General features: G+C 44.0%; 7 protein-coding genes across 7 annotated transcripts; 5 read left to right on the forward strand and 2 right to left on the reverse strand.

The window, feature by feature from the left end:
* Nucleotides 1-2,990: 2,990 nt before the first annotated feature.
* Nucleotides 2,991-3,988, reverse strand: BJ212DRAFT_1297394 (uncharacterized protein; the record flags this gene model as incomplete). The annotated part of the gene is made up of 6 exons (XM_041332586.1): nt 2,991-3,090; nt 3,133-3,158; nt 3,235-3,417; nt 3,457-3,483; nt 3,645-3,764; nt 3,908-3,988. 6 exons carry the CDS (start codon nt 3,986-3,988, stop codon nt 2,991-2,993), a joined length of 537 nt encoding a protein of 178 aa, XP_041195975.1.
* Nucleotides 3,989-4,253: 265 nt separating this feature from the next.
* On the forward strand, nt 4,254-6,242 carry BJ212DRAFT_1478003 (uncharacterized protein; the record flags this gene model as incomplete). Its single annotated transcript, XM_041339644.1, has 9 exons — nt 4,254-4,297; nt 4,356-4,674; nt 4,751-4,788; nt 5,250-5,270; nt 5,327-5,699; nt 5,752-5,760; nt 5,806-5,907; nt 5,956-6,174; nt 6,225-6,242. 9 exons carry the CDS (start codon nt 4,254-4,256, stop codon nt 6,240-6,242), a joined length of 1,143 nt encoding a protein of 380 aa, XP_041195976.1.
* A 364-nt stretch (nt 6,243-6,606) lies between these two features.
* On the forward strand, nt 6,607-6,962 carry BJ212DRAFT_1227105 (uncharacterized protein; the record flags this gene model as incomplete). The annotated part of the gene is made up of 3 exons (XM_041329463.1): nt 6,607-6,661; nt 6,723-6,829; nt 6,879-6,962. Coding segments are annotated over 3 exons (246 nt in total), but the record flags the coding sequence as incomplete, so codon positions are not given.
* A 2,444-nt stretch (nt 6,963-9,406) lies between these two features.
* BJ212DRAFT_1478005 (uncharacterized protein) lies at nt 9,407-9,808 on the forward strand (the record flags this gene model as incomplete). The annotated part of the gene is made up of 1 exon (XM_041339645.1): nt 9,407-9,808. One exon carries the CDS (start codon nt 9,407-9,409, stop codon nt 9,806-9,808), a length of 402 nt encoding a protein of 133 aa, XP_041195978.1.
* Nucleotides 9,809-10,550: 742 nt separating this feature from the next.
* Nucleotides 10,551-10,709, forward strand: BJ212DRAFT_1208188 (uncharacterized protein; the record flags this gene model as incomplete). The annotated part of the gene is made up of 1 exon (XM_041329184.1): nt 10,551-10,709. A coding segment is annotated over one exon (159 nt), but the record flags the coding sequence as incomplete, so codon positions are not given.
* A 9,927-nt stretch (nt 10,710-20,636) lies between these two features.
* On the reverse strand, nt 20,637-23,445 carry BJ212DRAFT_1550103 (uncharacterized protein; the record flags this gene model as incomplete). Its single annotated transcript, XM_041341904.1, has 10 exons — nt 20,637-21,039; nt 21,097-21,134; nt 21,171-21,245; nt 21,304-21,465; nt 22,631-22,807; nt 22,863-23,008; nt 23,069-23,104; nt 23,150-23,234; nt 23,284-23,404; nt 23,429-23,445. 10 exons carry the CDS (start codon nt 23,443-23,445, stop codon nt 20,637-20,639), a joined length of 1,260 nt encoding a protein of 419 aa, XP_041195980.1.
* A 3,652-nt stretch (nt 23,446-27,097) lies between these two features.
* Nucleotides 27,098-27,576, forward strand: BJ212DRAFT_1297397 (uncharacterized protein; the record flags this gene model as incomplete). The annotated part of the gene is made up of 2 exons (XM_041332587.1): nt 27,098-27,267; nt 27,345-27,576. The coding sequence occupies 2 exons, from the start codon at nt 27,098-27,100 to the stop codon at nt 27,574-27,576; spliced, it is 402 nt and encodes a 133-aa protein (XP_041195981.1).
* Nucleotides 27,577-27,820: the final 244 nt, after the last annotated feature.

Genomic DNA, 27,820 nt, shown 5'->3' on the forward strand with positions numbered 1-27,820 from the left:
ATCATCAATGGCAAGTGGCGCGCCTGGAAACTCCTACCTGGTTGGAAGAGAGATGGTTGTGACATTGGGTGGGCAGAAAGTGTTGGATTTGAGCTCTTGGTGCAGGCAGTCACAAGGTCTTGTCCCCCTGGAACTTATTTCAAAGTCTATGGCGACAACCGGGGAGTTGTGGAAGGATGGTGGAAAGGCTGCAGCAGAAGTCAGTCATGCAACGAGGTCTTCAAATGAATTCATTGGATTGCTGCCGATACCAAATGCAAGATTCTTACACGGTATGTACCAAGCAAAGAGAACCCCACAGATGGCCCTTCACACAGAATATATCCCCCCGCATGTGACAAGCTCCCTCCCATCCCAATCCCACCAGAACTACTCCCCTTCCTCGCAGAAGCCTCTGAATCCCCCCTTCCTCCTTCAAACAAACCAACCTGAAGCACCCGCGTCCACACCCATCCCATTGAACCATTTCGCACAATGGGCGAGAGACATGGAGAGAGGGAATTCCAACGCCGAGATTGCGTCAACCACAGACTTGAATCTGAAGGAGACAGGCTCTTCGAAGTGTTGGAAAGCTAGTAAGTGACGCTACACAATCAAGAGCCTGACCTTAACCAGGGACACAGCCTATAATGCGAGCCTAACCCCCAACCCATGCCATCTACACCCACACTGTCCCGCAAAAGACAGACTCTACCTATGGCAGCCAATAATGAAATGTTCGTTGAAAGACACACAAGGCAAACACCTCCCCCTGAGTGCTACTGACATAGAATGAATCTGGGATGTGATGGTTCACGCTTATGCAGAAAGCACTCATGAAACTTATGGATCCAGGCTACTCGTATTCCACATATTTTGCGATAGCAAGACCATCCCAGAGGAGCAGAGAGCCCCAGCAAGCAACATATTGATTGAAACATTCATTTCATGCATGGTCAGTAATTATTCAGGGAAAATGGTATCTAACTACATCAATGGAGTCCGCGCATGGCACATCGTGCATGGCGCAGACTGGTCGCTCAATGACGCTGAAATAGATGCCATGCTAAAAGCAGCTGTTTCTCTAACCCCTGTCAATGCCAAATGCAGCAAACGCGAACCATATACCACAGATCTCATCATTGCCATACAGGAGAAACTCAATTTAGATAATCCATTAGATGCCTCAGTTTTTGCCTGTCTCACCACCACCTTCTACGCTACGGCCAGAGTTGGAGAATTCACTGTCCCCCATCTGAATGCTTTCGATCTGAACCTTCATGTCTCACTTAACTGCGTCAAAGACATGCGAGATTGACAGAACCTCACAACCAAGAACTTCCATCTACCCCGAACAAAGTCTGCCCCAGAGGGCGAAGATGTTCACTGGGCCAAGCAGGCAGGCTTGTCAGACTCAGAAGAAGCCTTCTTGAACCACCTGTGAGTCAACAAACCCCCAATCAACTTCGCTCTTGTCGCATATCGGCACAAAGACAACACCCACTGACCTCTCACGAAAACGAAATTTCTCAGCAGGCTAGCCTCTGCAATGAAAGCGGCAGGCCGCAAGCCTCTACAGGGACATGGAATCTGTATTGGTTCCACCTTAGAGTACTTGCTGCGAAACATCCCTTTCAATGTCATCAAAGTGAAGGGCCGATGGGCAAGTGACACGTTCCTTGCGTACCTAAGGAAACATGCTCAAATTATGGCACCCAACATGCAAGCTATCCCCACCTTGCATGATGAATTCCTTCATTGTACCATACCACCAGCACACTAGGATGAAACTCAAAGACAAGAATCCTACACATGAGTACCTCGTCCGCCTCCTACAATTTGGGAACCTAACTCAGTCTCACTTGATGCATCACCGAACTCCTAGCACCTGGGAATTGCAGCTCGACTATCCTAGGCTAAGTCCTTTTCCCTGGGGCCAGAAAGTGCTACACGCCTTTGCCTGAAAACCCATCACCAATCCTTACCTTCCCTGTTCACTTCTCATTTGTCTCATAGTCAGTAATCAATAATTCCCATTTGTGTTCTTAAATTGCATTGAAGTGAACCTCAAAGACATCCTGTTCCATGATCCATGATTGATAGATATTGGATATACGACATCCGCAGGTCGAAAGAGAACTTCGCACATAGGATAAAAGAATCCTGTATGACCACATCAAAATGCAGGAAGCTTGATATCTGATCATACAGGCTGATATAAGGCAATTGTATTTAAATGATCTACTTGAACCAGTAAATATTGTGAGTTACTGAGAGTGAGATCAGTCAAATGGACAACAAACTTGTTGTCAGATTTTCATCATGCCCAGCAATTTCATAGGCAGGGTACGAAAGTCGTGACATAGTTTGATGGTTCCACTGTACATATGGCTAAAGTTCAAGGAGAAACATCTCATCATAGTGCTACATGCTGTTGGTAGTATTCCCCATCTATAATGTATGTTGGCGAATCAAAAAAGATTGCTGATTCAATGTGGAAACCAAGGACATGGAATTTGTGCAGGCAGCACACCAGTAATGTCTTGCTCAGCAGTAGCCTAGCTGGTAGATTTCCAGAAAAATGATGGAGGCAGGTTGTAGAGGTACTAGCCTTGCATACATAGTCAGACCTGGTAATATTGACTCAAAAGGAAGATAGTTAAACTTCCTTCATCGGGAATTGGGATTGGTAATCTCCAAGTGCTGTCTTGCAACTGAAATCTCAATCTTGCATTCAAACCAGAAAATGCGGGATTTGGCCGGTCCACATAAGGTCTATGCAGACCCCATGTCAAAGGTATGGGGGACTTCTGTTAGCAGTTGTCCACAAAATGCCAAGTGGTCTGTCAAAGCCACCAGATTATGTCATATTGATGTGCTATCTATCCCACTGTCAGCTTTGCCTGCTGTCCTGGCCATCCCCACTCTAGCTATTCCTGCTGTCAGCCTCACCTACCCCACTGTCAGCCTCTCTCTCCATCCCCCACTATCAGCCTCTACTGCCACCTTCCTTAACTGTTTGTCCCACTACCTTTCACATTGCCCACTGTGCCCATAGACAATATGTTGTTGGCTGCAGCTTTACAGCTGCCAAATATTCCAGGTGCCATCCTGCGGATGTCATCAATCAGACTCATGGTTGACTGCACTTACTGTGGTCTTGCTGTCTCACTCACAATCTGTCAGAGTGACAGAAATAGCAATGCTGGGAAGCCAATGGTGAGGGTAAGTGTCCATCAATTTATGGTATAGTACCATATTAACATCCCTCCACCAGCACCCACAGTGTAATTTCTTCAAGTTCTTCCCCAAGCTGCTGTGATACCCTAATATTCTTGCCACCATACCCTCCTCCAGCAAGTCACCAACAATTCCAAGTGTGCCACCAAATATGCTGCCATCATCCTTGGACACAGCTGGCACCCTCATCTCCTCTCCCTCCATTGAATGGGAAGTGGTTGTGCAGGAAGGGCTCACCATGTGAGGGTCCCTTCTGCCACAAGCCTTGGGCATTGCATTGTACACATTACATGTGCCTAAAGCACTGTGAAGGTGAGGGTGGATGTGTGATTCACACTAAAGGTACCAAGGACTGTAAAAATGTGGATGGGATGGACCATGACCATGAGTTTGAGTTTGCGCAGGCTGACCACTGGACTACATACTTGATAATGAGGGGAATGGATTTGAAGAGCTCCACCAAGCCCTCCAGACATCCATGGCTGCCCAACTGGGTGCTCCCTTACATGTCCCTTCCATCCATGAGCTACTGGGGCCTGCACTACCTGGTCCAGTTGCACCACAGCAAGTTGCTATGCCTTTGTGAGTGCCCCTTGAACTTCCCTTTGCGACCCAACCTCCTTCTGTGGTTCAACCTGCCCTGGTTTCAACCAGTGTTCCTACTTGCAAGCAGCCTCAGATCACTAACCAACTGGATCCTACTTGAGCACATGACCTGCATGCATGGGCACAGCAGGAAATTGAACAAGGGCACACTGCTGAATGTCATCTGTACAGGTACAGTCTTTCTGACTCTCATTTAAGAAGCTCCTAGCAGCTAATTTATACAATCACTCTTTTAGAATAGCACTTTGAGGTGCATGTCCAGGGCACCACACCCCACACCTTGAGCATTCAATCTATGAAACGTCTGTTAGGCAATACCCTGCAACATTTTGGGGTTGATTGATCACCATGAACCTTGAGGCCTGAGGCTCTAGCCACATCTTCTTTGCTAATCTGCAGCAGTTAACATACCCTCAAATTGTCAAGACATGATTACATGTAGGCAGCACTATTCTTTGGGCTTTACTGTCAGGTGAGTCAGTACTGCACTGCTGCATTTTCTGGGACTCACAGAACACTGATTTATATAGAACAGTAATTCACTCACTGGATTCACAAATTCTGACCACACCACCTCGTCAACATCCTGTAAACACACCCCAGACTTTATCCTCTGCTGCTGAAGCTCCCCCTACTGCACCCACCCTCACTGCAGCTCCCTGTGTTGCAGTGACTGCAACTCTCCAGAATCCTCACAGAAATCAATGGCCTGCCACAAGGCTTCAAGGCAGTACAGCTCATAGGGCTGGTCCAAGCCATGCAGCAGACAATGGCAAGCTCATTGATGTTGATGTTATTGATGATGTCAATGAAGAAGAGGATGGTGACCTACTCACCCCAGTAGAAGTGGTCTGCACAGTCCCCAGCCCACTTAAAACACAAACAGGTGCTGATTCAACCTGATCCAATCCATTGGCTGTTACAGTTACGCTTGCCCCTATTCATTTTCCTCATTTTCCTTTTGTATTACATCATGACCACACCACCCTGTGCCATCACTAGGCTTACCTTCTGCTATATTTGTACTACATCACAATCGCCGTTGCCATTGCTAGATGACTCATTCTTATCTCTGACTCATTGCTAACGTATATGTACCTGCCCTAAAGCACTTACATTCTATATATACTCAGTCATGTACTTAGTAGATCTTTACTTTAATCTTACTAGGTTTTCACCTGAACATTCTTTTGCTTAGGACCTCCAATCCTAAGTCGTCTAAGATAGATATTCAAAGCAAAGACACTCTCTTCACTTTGTCTTACGAACCCTTACATTTGTAAGGCTTGATTCAACTTCAGTCGTTGCTCTTATTGAGTAACTGTTGTTGCGACTATCCTAGTTCGTAACATTGGCCACAGGGCATCAAGCAAAACAGCTAGGATTGGAGGTTCATCATTTTTTCACCAAAGACATGACATCAGGGCAGAGCCTATGTACACCCTGTATGTGAGTATTATCTTTGAGTCTTTATTTTTCTCTTTCTCACATCATTTGCCAGGGACATACAGAAAGAAGATCCATCATATAATATTGCTGAATACAGCTCATCGACTACCACAGGCACTCTTCACAGGTATCTGCTCAAAATTCACCTGCATGTTTATATAACTGCAATTGAGCAACACAATCTAAAAGTTGAGGCAAAAGAAGTTTGGGATCTTCTTGATAGAGGGTGGACTCTCACACAGATAGGTCAAGAGCTTGACCAGTACCTGGACAAGCTTCTTGAGTCATTTTGTCCCCCCCCCAGTGGTGGAGGTCTTGCTTCACAGCCCAGGGTAGGGGTGTTAGCACTTGCAGATGAGATGCCAGATTTTACTATTGAGGAAATGCATAGACAACTCATCAAATTCATTGTGGTCAACAACCAGGTGTGTACTTACTTATTCACTCTCTAAAATGGTTATTAATTGTTGTCTTTAGGTGATGAATGTGATTGAATGCCTTGAGTTCCATCAGTTACTTTGACTTCTGCAGAAAGACCTATGGGAGTGTGACATTCCTCATCAGATGAAACTACACAAACTGATAGTAGAAACATGGTATCAATATTTTGATGTTTTAAAGCAAGATCTGGCTGTAAGTGTACAACCATTTGATCTTGTAAATTATCTGACATTCTTCCAGAAAGCAGAGGGAAAGATATTGTTTACTTCTGATCTCTGGTCAGATGAAAATCACCATCTGTTCATTGCATTGATAGCTCACTGGATTGCCCAACATGGGTCAAAGCTCATTCTTGAGGCTGGACTTCTGGCTTTTAGCCATATTCCTGGTTCTTATGATGGAGTGTCACTCGCTGTAGTTATATTAGGGCTTCTGGATTGTGCAGAAGTGACAGACAAGGTTAGTGATTAATCGCACCATGTAACATATTCTGACTTAGTCTAGATCAGTCATTTCACTTTGGATAATGCACCAAATAACCACACAGCCATGGTCAAGCTTTCTTGTCTGCTGTCAGCATGTGGCATCGAGTTCAATCCCATTGATCACAAAATCCCATGTTTCCTGCATATAATCAACATATGCATTCAGCACATTATAGCCTCTTACCATTCTGTAGATCTTACAACAGTGCCCACTGAGTGGCTAGCTTGTAGTACCACCATCAAAGAGGAGAGGTACTTGGAAGCTCTGAAACTCACACCTGTCAAGTGGGGTAAGAATCTTGTGTGTGTGATCTGTGCATTGGGCCAATGACATGAAGCCTTCCAGAATGCTATCTTAATTGGCAACCAGGGAAATTTATTTCCAGGAGGAAAGCTTCCAGTCCTTGAACTTCTATGTGATGAGCCTACTCAATGGGATTCAACATACATTATGCTCAATCGTCTTTGAACACTTCACCTAGTAAGATTTTGTCTCACATAACATTCATTGTAAACTCACAGTGTCCCAGGCTATTGATTGCTACCTCACAACTCAAACTAGCTTATCCAAACATGGATTGAGTCTGATGGAGTGGATGGTCTTGCAAGACCTTGAAGTGATTTTAGAGGTCAGTGTTGATATTGCTGAAGCTTGTCATGTGTTTTAATCTATATCAGGTACCCCACACTTGCCAACAATCAATGTCCAGTGAAAATACACCTATGCTGAGTGGTGCAGTCTCTGCCTTAGAACATCTGATGGAAACATCCCTTAGTCCTACACTAAGTGGCACCCTGACTAGGACCCCAAAAAACATTAATCAAACAATACACCCAACAGTGTCAATGTCACCCAAAGGGCGTCCCTCCAGTCCCAAGAAAACCTCATAGAACCTTCACAGTGTCATATATACTAGCTTTACTTATAAAAACCAACAACCCAGCCAGTTGTTAAGAACCATGTTGCTCAAAGGAGAGAGACTGACTCAGAGGGGCTTGGCCTCAGCTTGTATGCTGTGCCCCTTACCTGAGTATGTGCCCTTCATTTCAGATGAGGTCCAATGATGGTCCAATGAAGTCCGGAGGACTTCCGGAGGCTGGCTACTCTGCTGGAGAGCACTAGAGGACTTCCGGAGGAGCATGGGAGAGTTCCGGAGGAATGCAGGAAGTGCTCAGGAGAGTTCCCACTGCAAGGTAATACTTCTACAGGAAACAGGATGGAAGGATAGGAGGTCCAAAGGTCCAGAGGACAGGAGGACAGGAGGACAGGAGGACAGGAGGACAGGAGGACAGGAGGACAGGATGTCTGAAGGACAGGAGGATAGGATGTCTGAGGGTTAGGAGGACGGAACGTCCAAAGGTACGGAGGGCGGAACGTCCAAAGGTACGGAGGGCGGAACGTCCAAAGGTACGGAGGGCGGAACGTCCAAAGGTACGGAGGGCGGAACGTCCAAAGGTACGGAGGGCGGAACGTCCAAAGGTACGGAGGGCGGAACGTCCAAAGGTACGGAGGGCGGAACGTCCAAAGGTACGGAGGGCGGAACGTCCAAAGGTACGGAGGGCGGAACGTCCAAAGGTACGGAGGGCGGAACGTCCAAAGGACAGGATGCCTGGAGGTATGAGGGACAGGAGGTCCGGAGGTCCGGAAGGAATAGGGGCTACATCGGACGAAGTCCAATGTAGAAACAAACAGAGGAAGACTACACTAAGGTAGAGTCAGAGGGTCAGGGATTGGACCTAAGTCTGGAAAGAGGGGAAGTGCCGGAAAGGCAGAGCTCCAGCCTAGGGAATCAATCCCTAGGCCTGATGGGTAGGACAGACTTAGGTGGACCAAAGTCCGAGAGAGGATTGGGCAAGTCTAAGTTGATATTCAAACTGAGGAACTACAGGAGTATCTACAGGGGTTATATACTGGAGAATATCTGAGGGGATCAATAAGCAAAGGGGCAGGGCTATGTACGAGCATGTGGAAACACATTAGTAAGTAAAACGGAACATAAGTAAATGAACTTGGAGATGAAGACTCATACAAGGATCAATAAGCAAGATGGAAGAAGAGGTAACCCAAAGCCAGAAAGGTAGAGATGCCTAAATGGGGATAGGCGCAGGATCTCGGACAGAGGGTGGGAATAGGTCCAGTGTTAATATCCGGAGGTCCGGAGATCTGGGGATCCAGAAGACAAGGTGGATACAGGACCGGAATACAAGAAGGTGGATATAGTCCTGAATCTGAGACGAGGTGAAGTCTGGATGTCTTGCTGGATGGAGTGTGCATAGGGTGGATGGGACAGGGGGGTATGGATCAGGCTAGCAGTGGAGATCTGATGGTCTGGAGCTCAGGGGTAAATCCAGAGCATAGTCGATCCTGCTGAGGTGTGGAGCACAGCGGAAGGGGATCTGGGAATGAGCTGGATATGAAGTGGGGTCTGGATGTAGACTCGGAAGGCATGGGAATATGATGGAACATGGGTCCAGATTGTGGGATATGACACCAGTCTACAATGCCTGCAGACGAACTGAGTAGCTCTCAAATAACGAAAACAAACCAACAAAAAAGAAATGCTGCTGATTATTGTCCATCTAATAGATCCATTCCAGACCTACTAAGTGACCCAATGATACACTCATTAATAGTAAATGAAAACACAGCGAGAGCTGAACTAGAGAAACACTTTTTTATCACCCCTGCATCTGAAATAACCATAGACACACTAACAACAGCCCTATTAGACTTCACTGTTCAAACACCTGGCCTCACTCCACTATGCATCGACATACTTCGAGCCATCTCCATCCTCCTATTCAAAGCTGACCACAACAAAAAAATGAACCTAATTGCTGACTCGATCAAGACACTACTATCAGACTCCACAAACCAACTAGAAGAAACCATAAAAAGAAAAGAACTAGGCCTAGAACTAGAAAAAACTAACCTCATATCCCTAACAGCATGAGCCAAAGACACAGCAGATGCAGTCGCAAACAGTATCAGCAAAGCAAAAAGCATCATAGAATTACTAACACCAACCATAGACTCCCTGCAAACCAAACTCAACAATGTCACCAAGAAGCTAACTGAAATACCTCAAGCACAACAACCACAGCCACCAACCCTGTACAGCGAAGCAGCTGCCAGAGCCCTGACATTCATCCCAGGACCAGCAGACCAAGCTATAGCCAGAGCAGCAACCTGAGCAAGACAAATCATGATCAACCCCACCCCAGGCAACCTCCTATTCCTGCTAGGCACCAGCCATGCAGACATAGTCTCCAAGACCCGCAAAGCACTAGAAAAAGTAAAACCTGCTAATCTAACAGACAAAGATGATGTCAAGGTGATAACCCAACTCAAGAACGGAGGACTAACCATTGAATTAACTACAAAAACTCTATCCGACTGGCTGCAATCTCCAGAAGGCAGGACAGCACTAATGAACGAACTTAGTATCCCAGCCAACCTTCGTGAGCCTACCCTAGGCCTCATTATCCAATACCTCCCAACCAACCTCCCTATTGACTGCCAAGACTTCTTAGACCTAGTTGCCAAGGAAAATCACCTGAAAAGGGAACACCTCTCAACCATTCACTGGATTAAACCCCCACACTGATGACCAACAGGCCAAGCATCTGCATTTGCAATGCTCCAGATCACTAATGCAGAAATGGCCAACCAACTCCTCTGCGACGGACTCTACATCAACCATGTCAAATTAAGGGTAAGAAAAGACCAATGCAAACCTATTAGATGCGCTAAATGTCAGAACTACGGCCACATCGCAAAGAATTGTCAAGCCACAAAAGACTGCTGTGGCACCTGCAGAAAGGAACACCGCACCTTGGAATGCATAGGCGACACTGAAAAGGATGCATGGTGCATGAGCTGTTGCAATGGAACACACACCAGTTGGAGCAGAGCCTGTCCAGCATTCAGTGAATGCTGCCGAACCATGAATGAAAACTTCCTGGAAAACGCCATGCCCTACTACCCAACTGAAGAACCCTGGACTCAGGTAATGCTCCCACCCAAGGCCCCACCATACCAAAGACCTCCCACCATGACTGTACATGCACACCCCAATACTCACTGACAGCTAACACTAGGAGAAGCAATGAGACCAAGACCATTCCCAACCCATCAACCACCTCAATCAAACCACAAACAAGAACGCCCACGCCCAATGCAATCAACCACAGGAGCCAACTCTACAGAAATCAACCGTACTAACACCACTAACTGATACTCATCCCTCACCCCCCCAGACCCATCTGAACCTCAATTCTGTTCAGCAGACACCCCCTGGAACCTTTCTCATGTCTGAACAACCAGAAGAACTCCCCATTAGGCTTTGAATCTGGCAACAAAACCTCAATAACTCAAGAACCGCCCAAGAATCGCTACTCAATGGACCCACAGCCCTCCGTTGGGACATACTCACACTCCAAGAATGCTGCTCGAATAAACTATGCAATACCAGATCTACACGCAAATGGCACACAGTATACCCTACTCAACACTATACCTACACGCATCAAAAAACACACGCAGTCACTCTCATCAGCACTGAACTGGACAAGAACGGCTGGAAACAACTCAACTTCCCGTCCTCAGATGTAGTAGTAATTCAGTTTTCAGGACTGTTCGGAAAATGCACAGTATTTAATATATACAACAACAGAGAAAAACAGGACACCCTCATGGCACTGGAGAACTATCTAATATTGAACATTGCCACCATCCAACCCACAATAGATGACCACATGATCTGGCTAGGCGACTTCAACAGACATCACCCTCTCTGGGAAGAAGAACACAACCACCACCTATTCAATGCAGCTGCAGCCCAACCACTAATGGACCTCATAGCAGACTACAACATGGACCAACCCCTCCCTCATGACTACCCAACCCTTCAATCCTCAAGTACTGGCAACTGGACGAGACTGGACAATGTACTATGCATCGAGAACACTATGGATGCCTTCATCACCTGCAGAACCAACCTGGCACTCCATGGACCGGGGACTGACCACGTCCCTATTCAAAGCACTCTCAAACTATCCGTCCCAAGGATCACATCTGAAGCTACCAGAAACTTTCAAGACACAGACTGGACCAAATTTAACAAGACCCTCAAAGCAAAACTAACGCTACTCCCAGAACCATGCCCTTGGGTCACTGAAGACGAATTCCAAAGTGCAGCCAGAACCATCACAAAAGTGATCTCAGACACCATCGACAAAGCAGTCCCATTATCTCAACCCAGTCCACACTCCAAACACTTGTGGACATGCAACCTTACGAACCTATGCAAAACAGTCAACGGCCTCAGTCACCAATCTTATATGATGAGATTCAAGACCATCCCTGCCACGAAGAGTACAAACGAAGATGCAACAGCTATGCAGAAGCGATCAAGAAAGTGAAGAAGGAACACTGGACTGACTGGCTGGAACAAATCACTGGTAACGACATCTGGACAGCCAATAAGTACATAACTGCAGAACCCACCGATGGAGGCAAAACCTGCATACCAACTCTCCACATTAAAAACGCCTCAGGAACCACATGAGACACTATCAATAACAATGAAAAGAGCAAAGCCCTTGCTAAATCATTTTTCCCACCAGCTTTGAACATCTCAACTGTCCCAGTAGATGCAATATACCCAGATCCCATAGCCCCGGCAAAACTCATTACCAGCGATCAACTCACACGAAACATCATCAAACTAAGTCCATACAAAGCCCCCAGACCAGATGGTATTTGCAACATCATTTTCAAGAAATGCTCAGCGCTACTCCTTGACCACCTCCTACACCTGTTCAACTCAGTCTTCCTCCTATGAACCTATTATGAACCATGGAAAGAATTCATGACCATAGTCCTATGAAAACCTGGAAAACCAGATTATACAGTAATGAAAGTGTATCATCCAATAGCTCTTATTAACACCACATGCAAACTACTAACCACAATTGTAGCTGATCAGATGACTTACATGCTAGAACACCATCGCCTCCTCCCACCCACCCACTTCAGAGGAAGACCTGGCCAATCCACGACGGACTCACTCCACCTACTGGAGACCTCCATCAAGAATTCTTGGAGAACGGGTAAAGTAGCTTCAGCTTTATTCTTAGATATCGAGGGGGCATTCCCAAATGCAGTAACGGACCAACTACTACACAACATGCGAATGCGAAGGCTACCCACTGCACTAATTGATTTCACAGAACACATCCTATGCAATAGACACACTCAATTAAGATTCAATGACTTCACATCCAATTGGATCCCAGTGACAAATGGAATAGGACAGGGGGATCCACTATCCATGATCCTATACATCATATACAACGCTGACCTAATAGATATAGCCAAGGGACAGAAGGCAGAATCAACACTAGCATTTGTTGATGATACCACATTCATAGCAATAGGCAAGACTTTTGAAGAAACCCATCGCATACTCCAAGACATGCTAGAATGAGCTGGAGGAGGATTTGAATGGTCAATCGCCCACAACTCAAAATTCGAAACCAGCAAGTTCACACTGATGGACTTCTCAATGAACCGAATGAAAACCTGCCCAGCAATGAATATTAGAGGTAACATCATCGTTCCCACTCCCACTCACCATTTTCTAGGAGTCATTCTTGATCAAGAACTCAGATGGAAAGCTCATGTCAACTATGCAGTTGCAAAAGGAACAAGCTACATACTCCAACTTTGCTGTCTCTCCTCTACCTCAATGGGCATGCCACTACAACTAATCCATCAATTATACCAAGCTGTAGCAATACCCAAGATGCTCTACGCAGCAGATGTCTGGTTCCCCCCGGCCTTTCAAGGCAACTCAAACAAACCCCAACAAGGCTCTATAGGAATAGCAAAACACCTAACAACCGTTCAGAGAATGGTGGCCATTGCCATCATGGGAGCAATGTGCACCTCCACAACAGACATCCTAGAAGCTCACACCAATCTCCTTCTGATCCCTCTCCTACTCCAAAACACATGCCACAGAGCCACAATCTGTATAGCCACCCACCCAGACACTCATCCACTGCACCATCCCATCAGAAGAGCTGCAAGCACCCAAGTCATATATCACCAGACTGCCCTGCACCGCCTCATGAAATCCTACAGAATTAACCCTGACGACATTGAAACACTCATCCCCGCCCACCGACCCCCTTCCATGCCCTGCCCCTATAAAGTCCACATAGCAGAAACAAGAGAGGATGTCATCCAAGAACAACTATCACTGCCAGACAAGATTCAAGTATTCTGCGATGGCTCTGGCCAAAGTGAAAGAATTGGTGCAGCGGCTGTCCTAATATGTGAAGGAAGATACCCCAGGATACTCTGCTACCACCTCAGATCAGCAAAGGAACACACTGTATATGAAGCAGAAGCTGTTGGACTAACTCTTGCAGCCAGACTCATAGCAACCAAACAAGACCTAACCTTCCCAATCTCGATCCTTGTTGACAACCAAGCAGTGATACAATCCAGTGAGATCACAACACTGAGAGCCAGACACTACTTAATAGATCGTTTCCGCAGGATAACCCAACTCATCAAAAAGCGCAACAAAGATGACTTCAACCTCACCATAAGATGGATCTCTGGACATAGCAATGTCCCAGGTAATGAGAAGGCCGACAGAGAAGTGAAGAAAGCATCAGAAGGACCTAACTCTAACAGCTCAGAGGACAGATTACCCAAATTCCTATGCAATGGCCTACCTAGCAGCATATCCACAATCAAGCAAGCCCACAAACAGTGGAACCAAGAATGCTGGGAACACATATGGTCCAAATCCCCTCACCACACCCACATGGCCACCATAGACCCCAAGATCCTGAACCACTCTTTCATCAAGCTCATTGGTAAATTCCCTAAGTGACTAATTAGCCTTTATATGTATTTTCATACTTGACACATCGGACTGAACACCCATCTTCACAGAATCAACCGAAGTGAAACCCCACACTGCCCATCATGCAAAGACACCAATGAATCCATCCATCATTTCCTATTCATCTGTCCACAATACAACCACGAACGACACATTCTTGCAAATGCACTTGGCCACAAAGCCACATCACTCCCATACCTCCTCTCAGACCCCAAGGCAATGGCCCATTTCCTATGCTTCATCAACAGTACAGGTTGACTCAAATCCACTTTCAGTGAAGTACTCCTACCACCCTAAATAGATCAGTCAATAACCAGAAGCCTCATTACACAGCCATCACAAGCAAGACTAACCATTCACCACTCTTACTCAAAACAGGATGACTCAGACATCAAGTCAATGAAGTTCAAATTGCGGAAAGATGCATGGAAGAAGAGACGGGAATAGTATGAGCTCATCAGGATGCCAAAGGACCACAATGCAACCCATAGCACACACCAACCACTCATCAACCCCACCTTACTGCACCTTCATAATAGTCTCCTGTATTTGAGCCACTCCAGTGGCCAAGTACCCATTATAGAGGAACAACAAATTGAGCAGTCCAACCCTAATAGCTAGTAGAATCATGTCTGTCCATCATTGTCAAAGATGTGCACCTAAAACGGCCAGCAGGAATGGCAGACCAGTGGGGGTACACCCTACACTGGGGCATCTGTGGTCTTAGTGATGCAACACAGGGCACAGGTGCCCTTTAGACTAGATAGAATTGTCCAACATAGGGTAGACTTACCCCAAATGGACACAAAAATGGATATAAAAATAAAAATAAAAAAAACATCTGATGGAGTGGTGGGAAGGGTTGGCCCAGATCATCACACACTGTGTGCCCATGATTAATATAGGCTTAACCTGGGCAGAGAAGTATGGTCACAAGATGAATCAGATGAATGCATATGTGATCATGATGTGTGAGTTTGGTCATGAATCTTGATACAATTTGATCTCTCACAATTTTTTTGTATAGTCATTGACCCTAGCTTGCATTTATCATGGATTGATGGTCACTGGGGCAAAAAATGTGCTCATATTGTCAGAGACTCTATCATGTGACTGGTATGTCTACCTTGACTCAAACAGTGCATATTTGACCTAACATGTCCTACAGCTGCAGGAAAAGAGAGCCAGCTCTGTACAACATCCACTGGTAGAATTGCCTGCTCACCAACCACACACTACAACCTTAGGCACACAAATTTATGGTATTCCTGATGTTGACCTGCTGCCATGTCACCATCTCAGTGTTCAAACAGTCAACAAGGAGTTTAACACATACAGTACATCCCATGTCAGCCCTCAAGGAACTGACCCACTCACATTTATTCATTATTGATTGCATGTCAACCAGAGCTCAAAAACCCTCTTTCCCACCATCTACAACCTTGCAATGGATTATCTGCTGATCCAGGCCTCTGCCATTCCTTGCAAATGCATTTTTTCATCAAGCAGTGAGATGTGTACCAAGAAGTGCAATCGCCTCAGCCCTGCTATGGTGGAGATCCTCCAGATGCTCAAGTTTTTGCTGAAGAAAGAACAGCTCAACTTTATGAAAGGATGGTCAGCATCAGAGTGGGAAATGGAGTATTATACTCAAATACAGTGCACACTGGAGTCAGATGACACACATCAGGAGGCATCTTTGTTGTCTGCTAGAAGTACTGGCAGCAGTTGCAATTCTGAGCATGATGCACTTCTCAAAGCCATGGCAGTAGATGAATGTGATGACATTCCTGATGTTCCTGCTCTCTATCACTGACATTTTCCTACCTCCTTCATAATCTCATCACCATCACATCATGTACTAGTACTACTACAAAAATGTATTTAATTTAATTTAATTTAATTCATTTGAGCTAGCTTTAAGCCCTTAAACTAGCCTTAACCATGGTGACATCAACTGGGCTAAGTTGTATATTATATAAGCCAGTGCACATGCTCTGCTCAGCTAACCACAGCTCTTGCTGCAGCTAAAACCAACCATAAGCCAGAGCTGTGGCAACACTATATGTATATGTGTGAGAGTGTCTCATATGTGTATAATATTTGAACTGATCCAGCACCATAAAGCAGAGTGTCATTTCACATTGTGAAAAATGCAAAAGTCACTTGGTGAAAGCACTCTATTTACAAATTTTCACAGATACACTATCACAGAGATGCCTGATACAAATCCCCACCAGTACCTGTGACTGTGATGTATCATAAACTCTCATTACAGTCAACCTTCAATACATTATTTCCACTGGTATAGAGTACCCTGTAATACATCAATCTACTATACATTACAGCCTATTGATACCTACATTTATAGACTGCAGCCTTTTGTTGTTCCTTAGATCTATCTTTGTATAATGGAATCTATGTTTGCAAGATTGAAAAATGAGATCTGGTACAACAAGAATAGAACTCTCATTTATTGTACCTTAGATACATTGTTTGTGAAATTGGGATGGGATCTCAGTGTACTGGCATTAACAGATAATATCATTCAGCAGTGTACTATGGGTGACAAGACTACTAACAGTCATGTATACTAGGTGGAGCATGGAGGGAAGGAGCCTCGTCCATTTCATTGTGGCCTTCACTAATAGTAGAATCATTCATGGCATCTAGTGTTGATGCTACAAGTATTGGCACATCATTCCATATGCCTTGGAAAGATAGTTGCATATCAGCACACAAACCTACTTGGCGAAATGCGTAGGCTGTGAGTCCTTCTTGTTCTGGGCACTTTGTAAGTTGGTATAGTGTTGCATGGTGTTGCCATGCCTCTACCTCCCATTCTAGGTATGCAAGTACTCTTCACATCTCTTCAAGCAACAATTTGACTTCTTCTGACCAATGAGATGCATGTGCTCTGGCCTTGCACCACTCAATACAGACACCTGCAATAGACAAGTCCAGTGAGTCCCTACCCAAGCAAGCGTAATGTGCCACTCACAGTCTTGAACTCTGTCATTCTCAGTGCAACTATTATCAGCTTGATGAGCTACCCAGATCCATGATAGCGTCCCTGTTCCTTGTGAATGGCTGCCAGCAAAATTGCCCATGGGTTGAATATCCTCATTTTGGAGTGGGTGGACTGTGAATTCCCAGCCAACTTTCTCCAGTTTATGGCTGTGTAACAAGCACAGCATGAGCATGTCAGTACTTGCCAACACTAGCATTCTTTCATGCCTCAACACATTGTGCAAACATAACAATGGCTAGACACTTGTTAAAGTGCCTAACCAAAAATATTGTTGTAGGTCGATGCTCTGCCTAGCTGCTACACTTGCAAGCAAGAATGTTCAACCCTAAAGGGAATTGCTACTGAGAACAGCCGATGATACTAAAGACCCGAAAGTGTGCAGGTATGTAGAGTGTGGGAATGCGGAAGTGCGGTCAACGAGCGGTCAATGAGTGGTTGATGCAGATGCTAGGTAAGGGGTAGGGAAGTCTTAAGGAATGGTGTGGGCAACAAGTGAGGGCAAGGGTATTGATTGCACAGGTAAGGAAAGTCAAGACAAGGTGTCCAGGTATAAGGTAACCAATAGGGGCTAAAAAGCGCGCACTAATGGTGACTGCTCCTAAATAAAACCTAAGGGAAGGAAATACTGTAGAAGGGGAGTAAATACAAAGTAGTCACCCTAGGCACTTTATACTAGCTAAACCCTCTTGGAAACGGAAGGGACAGGACAGACAGGCAGTAGGAATATGTAAAGACATGTAATAAGACTGCAACACTTGTTACAACACATGAGGCAAGGCAAAATATGTACCAATGAGGTAGGATGGACAATGGACTGATGCGGGACATCTGTAAGGTAGTCCGAAGGCGCGGGAAATCGACTGCAGGTATGTGAGGGTCTGCAGAGCGCGGGAATACGCGTCCGGAGTGGGTTGAGTGCGGGAAAAGCGGACAATGGTTTTGTAGCTTTTCATCACCTACAGTGGCTCAAAAAACTGTCCGCATGTTTTGACATTTTTCACTATCTATGATATTGTGTGAGAACAAACAAATGCCTCAAGGACATGCTTATACCACATTGCAGTATGGCTTCAGGGCTTTCATTTGAGCCCTACACCGTGGGAATCGGTGGAGATATGGTGGAGATACAAGGCTTACAAAATCATGACTCATGCGGACAGTTTTTTGAGCACATATTAAAACTATATAAATCATCATTTATGACACCATAACAATCATGCCACCATTAAATAAATTATAAAGTGGTGTCATTATGTCATTTTAAAACCATATCTAACTATACAAACCAAAAATTTCCATATGTCATGGTTATATTCACCATGAAAGCCACTCCCCCTGCTCAAAGGGATAATATCCTCTCTCTTTCCTATTCTGGCCTCTCTGCTTGTCAAATTTCCTCTAGAACTGGAGTATCCAAGTCCACTGTGGCCAAGTTCATCAAAGAAAGTCACACAGACAAGGAAAACTTCTGTGAAGGGTGTCCATCCAAGCTCACCTCTACTGATAGGAGGGCTATTATTCAACATATCACTACAGGAAAGGCTGATAATGCTGTCCAGGTCACCTATTACATCAATTCCACCATCACATTCCCTGTCTCTTCACACACTGTGAGAAACATTCTCAAGACAGCTCATCTCAGGTCAGTAACAAGGAAGAAAAGGCTCTCCTCTCTATCACACATATGCAGAGAGGACTAGCACCCTTCTTTTTTCACATATATACCTTGCCATCTGACCCAATCCTATTTATTGTGGTCTTATATGATCATATAACATGCTTCCATTCCATGTAATCCAATTCTGATGGGCTAAGGCAAAGGTTAGTCATCTCTGTTTATGTGTGATGGAGAGGAAAGCCTTTTCTTCCTTGTTACTGACCTGAGATGAGCTGTCTTGAGAATGTTTCTCACAGTGTGTGAAGAGACAGGGAATGTGATGGTGGAATTGATGTAATAGGTGACCTGGACAGCATTATCAGCCTTTCCTGTAGTGATATGTTGAATAATAGCCCTCCTATCAGTAGAGGTGAGCTTGGATGGACACCCTTCACAGAAGTTTTCCTTGTCTGTGTGACTTTCTTTGATGAACTTGGCCACAGTGGACTTGGATACTCCAGTTCTAGAGGAAATTTGACAAGCAGAGAGGCCAGAATAGGAAAGAGAGAGGATATTATCCCTTTGAGCAGGGGGAGTGGCTTTCATGGTGAATATAACCATGACATATGGAAATTTTTGGTTTGTATAGTTAGATATGGTTTTAAAATGACATAATGACACCACTTTATAATTTATTTAATGGTGGCATGATTGTTATGGTGTCATAAATGATGATTTATATAGTTTTAATATGTGCTCAAAAAACTGTCCGCATGAGTCATGATTTTGTAAGCCTTGTATCTCCACCATATCTCCACCGATTCCCACGGTGTAGGGCTCAAATGAAAGCCCTGAAGCCATACTGCAATGTGGTATAAGCATGTCCTTGAGGCATTTGTTTGTTCTCACACAATATCATAGATAGTGAAAAATGTCAAAACATGCGGACAGTTTTTTGAGCCACTGTATATCAAAAGATGGCCATTGCAAGCCTAGCAGGAATATGATCGTCACAATGTGCAATAAGGGCCTGAGCACATGTGGAAGCAGCCTGGCCTCATAAATTTCTCTCCTTGAACTTGTACATGTGTGAGCACAGGTGTAGATGGGACCTGACCTCATTTAGGGTGTCCAGAGCTTGGGCATAGTGCATTTCCCACTCATACTCACAGATCTGTTGATCACATTCAAGGGCATTATCAAGTGCAGATGGCAGGTAAAGAGGGAAATCCTGCAGCTTAAGGGTGCTTTGTGCAGCAGGATCCATCACCAATGAATGCAGTGTAGGCACAATGGGCATGTATAACTCCTGGACACAAGCCCAGGTGTCAATCTTGCATTGTAATGTGTTGGTGTGGTGTGTAAGCATCTCTTTCTGCTTGTCAGTGGGGTGCAGGGACAGGTTGGCAGTGTCATGGTGAAAATGTTGTCTGTTTGTATGCAAATGAAAATTTACAAATAAATTGTGTTGATATCATGTACTGCTGTTCTTCTAGATTTATACCCATGCTGATAAGAATACTGGGTGATATGTTGCAATGGAGTGAATGGTTATCCCCACCCACAACTCAGAAGCTTCCAAGTCAGCTAGCTGTAAATGCATAGCTGCCAGTGTGATTGCTAAGGGAAATGAGAGTTGTAATCAATGGGAGGGAATCAGAATACTCATGAACAACGTGACTTTGAAAAGGGTTGGGCTTCATGTTATCTTCCTCCCACATCTCAACTTCACCCCTCCATTGTGCAACCAAACATGGATGAATTGTTGCCTCAAGCTCATCTAAAGCACAACAATGTTTGCCCTTCCACTTGACAGCATCCACCATTTTACATTTGAGAGTTTGTCCTACCTATGAGATTTTGTAGCAGAAAAGAGCTGAAATTTACATACCAAGTGCAGTAATCTTCTTCCAATTCCAATCACTGAAATAATCATCCAAAGTATTGTGCCATGTGCCAGGGCCCATCTCCTTTGTGCTTGAAGCAACTTGGTTTATATTTACCCAGCCTTGTTCTGGTGCTTCACCATCTGTCTGTCCAACAAATTTGCCAAAGTTCCAAGAGAATGTGATTTGACACTCTTCAATGTGTGCGCCAATATGGAACTTTGGGACAAAGTAATGAATGTTGAGGTTTTCACAGGGGAGGTGGAGGTGTGTCAGCATTGTCTCCATTCGGGCCCAGAAATTTTTAGACCACTGACATGCAATGTCATAAGACACATTGAGTACTGGTACTGGTGAACATGCCAAGGTAGATAAAATGAGGTACTCCATGTTGATATACCTAGTAGATGACTGGGTCAGTTTGATGCAGACATCACTAGGTCCACAGAAAATGTACCTCTCCCCCTTCTGGAGGTCACCCACACTGTTTGGATGCTTCATATTATGTCAGGTGCAGTCCACAGTCCTTACCCCAGCGGCAGCTAAACCACATGAAGACTTCATGTCTGCTATATTGATGGCATTGTGGCTGACATAGCTACTGTGCTGCATGAGGCATTGCATCACCTTTCAGATTTAGGTAAGCATTAAGAGAAAGGCTCACCTCTTGCTGCTGAAGTACATGATCATTCAAGTGCGATTTATATTGCTGTTCTTTGACAAAGTAAGCCCAGCCAACATTCAAGCCAGGGTCCACTTGGTCACTTGAAATGGCTTTCCTTTTGAGCCAGAAGTTTGCATCCACAGCAATGAAAAGTGTGTAATGCTGTCCTACTACTTAAGGGTCTTATGTACAACACATATATAGTGACAACACAACTATACAGGATAAGACTTCTTGCCAGTCCTTAAGTACGTGGTCTACGACTTTTCTAGTTTTTGTGGTAGATAATGTGTGAGTTCTTGGGAGGGATATGTTTCAATTATCCTCTTCTTGTTTCCTTGGTCTAAAAGCAACTAGTAGTCTGGAGTACTGCATGTGAACTTTGAATGTGTAGCACTTTGTGTGCTTGTGAATTGTGTCTCCCTTCCTGGAAAAGAGAGAAGAAAGTAGTGTAGATGAAGCTTTAGCTTAGTCAGCTGTACTGTTAGTTATATAGTCAACCCCTGTAAGGTAGTATATAACCTGAATAGATGTTTCTTAGTCTTACTTCAAGGTTACTGAATGGCCTGCACTTAAATCTTAAATGTTCTCACATGGTTTGAGATAAAGAGTGAAAGTGGGAAGTCTACTTTCATAGGTGTAAAATGAGCTCCTTATATACCTTTTTTGGAGACCATCTTACTAAGCATAATTCTTCACAATGATTGGTAAGAATGTGCTTACAAACTTGTGTTGAGTCAGCTTGTTTACTAAGTAGATATTAAATAAAGTGAAATCTTACAAAGCATAAAGAAAAGTGGCATGAGTCATCACATAGATTGGTAAGATTGTGCTTACAAACCAAGCCTATGGGTGTGCTGAATCAGCCTTATTACTAAGTGGATTATAAATACAGTTGCAAGTCTTACAAAGCATGATGAATCATGACCAAACATGATGAGTCAAGTTGAATCCTTACAAATCAAAGTATTTCTCAGTCACATGACATGCTTACAAACATGCCTGGTGGCTCATGAGAAAATGTGGTGGCTGAATATGCCTAAGTAAAAGTAGAAAGAGAAAAAAATAGAAATACATGGAAAGAAAAGAAAAAAAATAGAAGTGAAATCTGAAAGTGAAAAACTAGCTAAATAATAAGGAAAAATGATGGGATAACTTGGTGATAGGATCAGTCTGGTGTATTATACCTTCCTTATCACTCCTGTTATGTATATGTCATGGTATGAATCACATACCATGCATGACAATGCCACCTGTAGAACATACTTAACCTCTCATCATCAAATTGTATCATTGATTCAAGTCCTCACCTTGAGTTTGGTCCAACATTCTCCCACCCTTCCAGTAAGTTCCTCCCAGGCTGTGGACATGCCAGGCACAATACAGTGAGCTCACCCTCTTGTGTGGCATTGATACCATTGGGATCATGCCCCCTCCCTGCATGCCAAAGTTGCTGCAAGTGCCTCCATTTGTGAATCATGTGCATGAACAATGCATAACAATCCTATGAGAAATGTTTCAATGTGGCTGATAATGTGTATTTGTGTGGGATAACTCACCCTGATTGGTATTAGGCCTGTATTGTTGCTGTGCCATGCTAAGCTGTGGTAAAATTCATATGCAGACACTTTTGACTCGAATGAAAGCAGATGATAATGTTCTAGGACACCAAAAGTTGCAGTGGTGCATGGATTGGTAGTGGTTGCTGGATACCAATGAGCATGGAGAAGTTGCTTATACCAAATTTGTGCAGTGGGGCACTCACAAAAATCTAGTGTGACTTCATGAATACCATTAACATCTATCACAACAAAGTCATCACCAGAAGATGGTCATGGATTTAGACAGCAATCATGTAGATTGCGGCTAAGTTGGATGTGCAAGCCAAGTGTTTTCAGAGATACCCATTCAAAAAATGAACCATTCCACATCTATAAATGTGTTAATTGCTATGCAGTTGAAGTTCAGCAAAATGCTCACCTCCATGATGTGTAATGGGAGGTGACAGTGATACTCAGGAATACAGTCTTTGCAATGCATCTCCATTCCAAAACATTCCCTGCACTGAAATGACAAGTTGACACTTCCACAGTGACAATTACTTCATTGTGCATCAAATCCTCACCCCTCAAGATGAAGCATCTCATCAAGAAATGCCTCACACTCTGGAATCCATACTAGAATAGGTGTATCCTATCAAACTATTCAACATAGTCAACACAAGTCACAAGGTACAAAATGTACAACTGCTGTTCATTTTTGCTTGTCATGTGACAATTCACACTTGCTACTGACATCAATAGGTACCTCATTCCAGTAGTCATTTGATAGGAATTCCTGGGGATCAGCAGTAGTGGTGTTGATAGTAGGCTGAATCTCCTGTTCAGAGGTGGATTGACTGAGTGGGATATAGTCAGTGCACAGATTTGTGTGACCATCCAAAGAGAGTGTGTATTCCCATAAACGTTGGAGTGGGGCTGCAGGAGTACTGGTACTTGGAGTTCCATGCCTGAAGCACTCAATCCTGAGCTTAGCCACCTTGGAAGGGTGCAATATGAAGCCAATAGCAAAATTGCAGGGTAATAGAGCAGATGAAGATCCTCACAAGTGTCAATTAATTGGATAAAAATAGATGATACCATGGTTATGACATGGTTTTGGTGCAACAATTTCCTCACCATTTGGTTCATGCTCAACATCTTGGCTGCTCCAGAGGTTGAGTTGTTCAAATAAAACATTTGTACTTGTTGTATGTTCAGTGAGAATTTATAAGTTACATACCATTGGATGAGCATTAGGTAGGTATACAGCAGCATGGAATCTCTGGGTGGCAAATCTGTATCAACTATGTGAAGTAAATCTCCCTCAGACGTAAATACCCATGCAAGAATTTGTACTCACAAGACTCACATTGTGTGTAAATCTCCCTTGTACCAAGACTCTCTCATGGGACGCCCTCAATTGCACAACTCCTGTGAAGAAAAAGCTCAGGCTACTTGCAATTCTAGACAAGTCTATAATGAAAAGTATATTGCTCATTGTGGCTAGCTACATATCCACCTGACTATGGCTGTCTATAGGAACCATGAAAAAATACAAGCCAGATACAAAGAAAGGTGTCAACAAATGTACTAAGTCTAGATATCAATATTCATTCATTACTTACCATCACCAGATGCATCCAATCAAGAAAAATTGATGAAAAGCTTTTCATGGTCATTGGATGCTCATCTTGTGACTTTGTAGAGGGTTTGTGTGTTGCGCTCATTGAGTGCAAGGACTCGGAAGTGCAGACTGTGTTTGGGAATATTCAAACAGCACTTGACACAATTGAGGACTTAGAGGAGGAAGCATGGGGGCTTGAGCATGCAGTACTGATGCATCTGTGAACAGTCAGAATCTCATTACAAGATATCATTGCTTATGTTATAATTGGTTCTGATGCCTTGGACAAGGCATATGAAAAAGGAGAGATATATCACCAGTACACTGATAGCATCTGCCAGGCAGACATACATTAGTAGTAGCAGTGTTTTGTTGTGTCTACCTATGAAATGTAATCACACACAATGTCCTTTCTTGGCAAGAAGACCTAGCATATGACTGTCCTTGTCAGGCTGACTCAAGTTGGTCTGTGCAGGATGAATGCCAAACAACCAGGCAACCACCTGCAAAGTGTGACTTAATTTCACCTAACAACGTTAGCTTGCAACACAAACAAAAAAAATTGTCACTCACCATAACCTCTATCATTAATATTGTTGTAAGTAATCTTCATTGTCAGGCCATTCTTTCTGATATGATAGGTGTTCCCAGATGCCAAGATGGCAACCTACACAAGATCAGCATGCATGGTTGATGCCACAGGTGACTGAACACAACCAAACACCAATTACCAAACACAAAGAATTCTTTGCACAGTTATATAGCAACTGGCTGCAGCAATAGCCTAAGCATGATGTACTATGGCCTGATCTGGCTGGGTATGCACTCACCAAAGACCAGGAACATGAGTTACATTCAGCTGAAGAAGCTTGTAAAGGAGTCAGTTATACCACATTGTTTCCTGGGGGTAAACTGACAACATTTGAATGCTGTAGGAGTTAAAGTCATGGATGACATGGGTGTGGCTGTCACCAAAATATGCTTGTAAGATGTACAGACACTCAGGTTGTTGTGGGACTGATGACAGACTTTGTGTAATATACCCTACTGGAATGTTTGGGACACTGTGGGAGGACTGACAATGAGCTTTGCATACAATACCTCTCACTACCAAGTATTTAGAACTGTGGCCTCCATGTACTAGTATATTGAGCTGTGACCTTGAAAAAAATGGATTTGTGCCACATCCTTTTCCAGCAAGAAAACTGAGACTAGTCTGTGTGGATTGGCTCATGTCCTTGCAAATTTTAATCATCAGTATTGGTGCAAGTTGACAGTAACAGATCACTCATTTGAATCACATTCATTTCTAAATCATCAAAAAAAAAAATCAATTACATCATCACCTTAAGAGACACAGATGGCTCCCCAGAGTAAATATACCCCTGGACAACTGTTGTTCATGCAATCACATGATGCCAAATTCCTGGAGTGCAAGGCAGATAAAGACTACAACTCCTTCTGGAATCCTTTCTTTGAAGACTGGGCTGCCAAGTTTCCAGAGAGAGAGATTATCTTTCCAGATATCCCACTAGATGTAGAATTAACTGTGGAACAAAAAATGTAGAGGCTGAGGCATGGAAGTTATGGTGACAGGTATGAAAAACTGACCTCACCATGCATGCATTCACTAATCGGCAGTTCAATAGCAGCTAATGGAAAAGCTGCACAATGACCTCAACAGTTCAAAGGCAGGAAGGAGAGCCAATGCTACTCACAATGCCACAGTCAACAATATGGTTGGTCAGATCATGAAGGCCTCCAAAGAAAAGCCATCCTGCTCTCTGCAAGGCTGGGAGATGTATGTGCATCTTCACTACCATGATGTCATATGCCATTCTGGACCCTCAACTCTAAATCCACTTCTCTGGACATCCAGATCTGAGATCCAGATCTCCAATAATCTGATCTATCTTTATCTCCCTTCTGGAATCCAAACTCTATATCAGCGCACAACCCCATTTAGACTTCCCCTGTCTCTGGACTCCAGTTAATTATGTTTCCCTTTTGATTATTGATCCATTACATACATTTCATTTCTGATATGCATTATTTGTGATCTGTCCTACTTACTAATAGACTTTGCATACATTTTGTACATAGCCTTTGTGTTTGCTGACTGATTCCTATATGATACCTACAGTATATAGACCTCCTGTAACTCTCAGAAATACTTCAGTTCAAATATCATCTTAGTTCCTGCTCATTTCTGTGTCCTCTGGACTCGAGCCAAGTCTCTTGTCACATTCTGAGTCTTAGGGTTGTATCCTAGACTACATCTCCAGCTCTACCTTAGGGTAGTCTACCCCCTGTTAGTTTCTAGTCCAGAATCCATCTGGAATAGTCTTATCTGCTTGTCCAAGTAACATCCAGACATCTGCTGGATTTATCTCATGTTTCAGATCTGGATGCCCATTATCCACCCTAGTCAAAACCCAGAAACTCTGGACAACTATTCTAGCCCCCAAAAATTAAGGGCACATACTTGGGAAAGGGGCACAGCATATGAGCTGAGGCCAAGCCCTTGTGATCCAACCCCCTTGAGCACACAACCTTAACACATGATAAGGTCAAAGATACTGTCAAAAGCCTGCAAGACACCCTCAAGAGTGACCCTAATGCAAAGCTAATGAAGAAGATGAACCTGTCTATCATTAAAGAGCAGACAAAACTGGCATTTGCAGCAGAGTCTGAGGATGTTAAGGAAGAAATTTGGGTTGCAATAGAGGCGATGAAGGAGAAGAAGCGTGTTGAAATGGACAAGATCAAAAAGAACAGTGCATCCCTAGATAACACAGTGTGAGTCATCAGCATTTGCTTCATCTTAATGCACCACATTAATTTCAATCAACTTGAAGCTACATATCCAAAATTAGAGCAATTCTTACCCAGTTCTTCGAGGAGCTCCATCTGATGACAGCTTGGACATTCTCAGTTTTGATGGGTGGCCCTGATCCTGTGGCTAGTGGGACACTGGACATCAGCAGTTTTCATGTTGGCATGACAAAGCTGGGAAACAGGTTTAGCCAGGCCTACCTGCAGTTCACAACAACTGTCATGTTACCATATTCAGAATTTGTTCACCAAGCATTCCATAAGTTCACATAAGTCTTACTCACAAATTCAACAAAGCTAACTACTGTTCATTGCAGCAGAGGCCTCTGTGTTGAGTACACCAGGTACTACAACCTCTCCAGAAGACACAACTTCAAGTCCCGCACCAGCTGATATATCAACTGCTGTTACCGAGTGTTCTGGAAGCCCCATTAACATCGATGCCACTCTATCTACTTCCCCAGTTGCAACTCCCTCTACAGACAATGGTCAAAATGATCCTATTTCTCACGACATC

The sequence above is a fragment of the Suillus subaureus genome (assembly GCF_016647635.1).
Source record: "Suillus subaureus strain MN1 chromosome Unknown BJ212scaffold_7, whole genome shotgun sequence".
Taxonomy (NCBI): Eukaryota; Fungi; Basidiomycota; class Agaricomycetes; order Boletales; family Suillaceae; genus Suillus; species Suillus subaureus.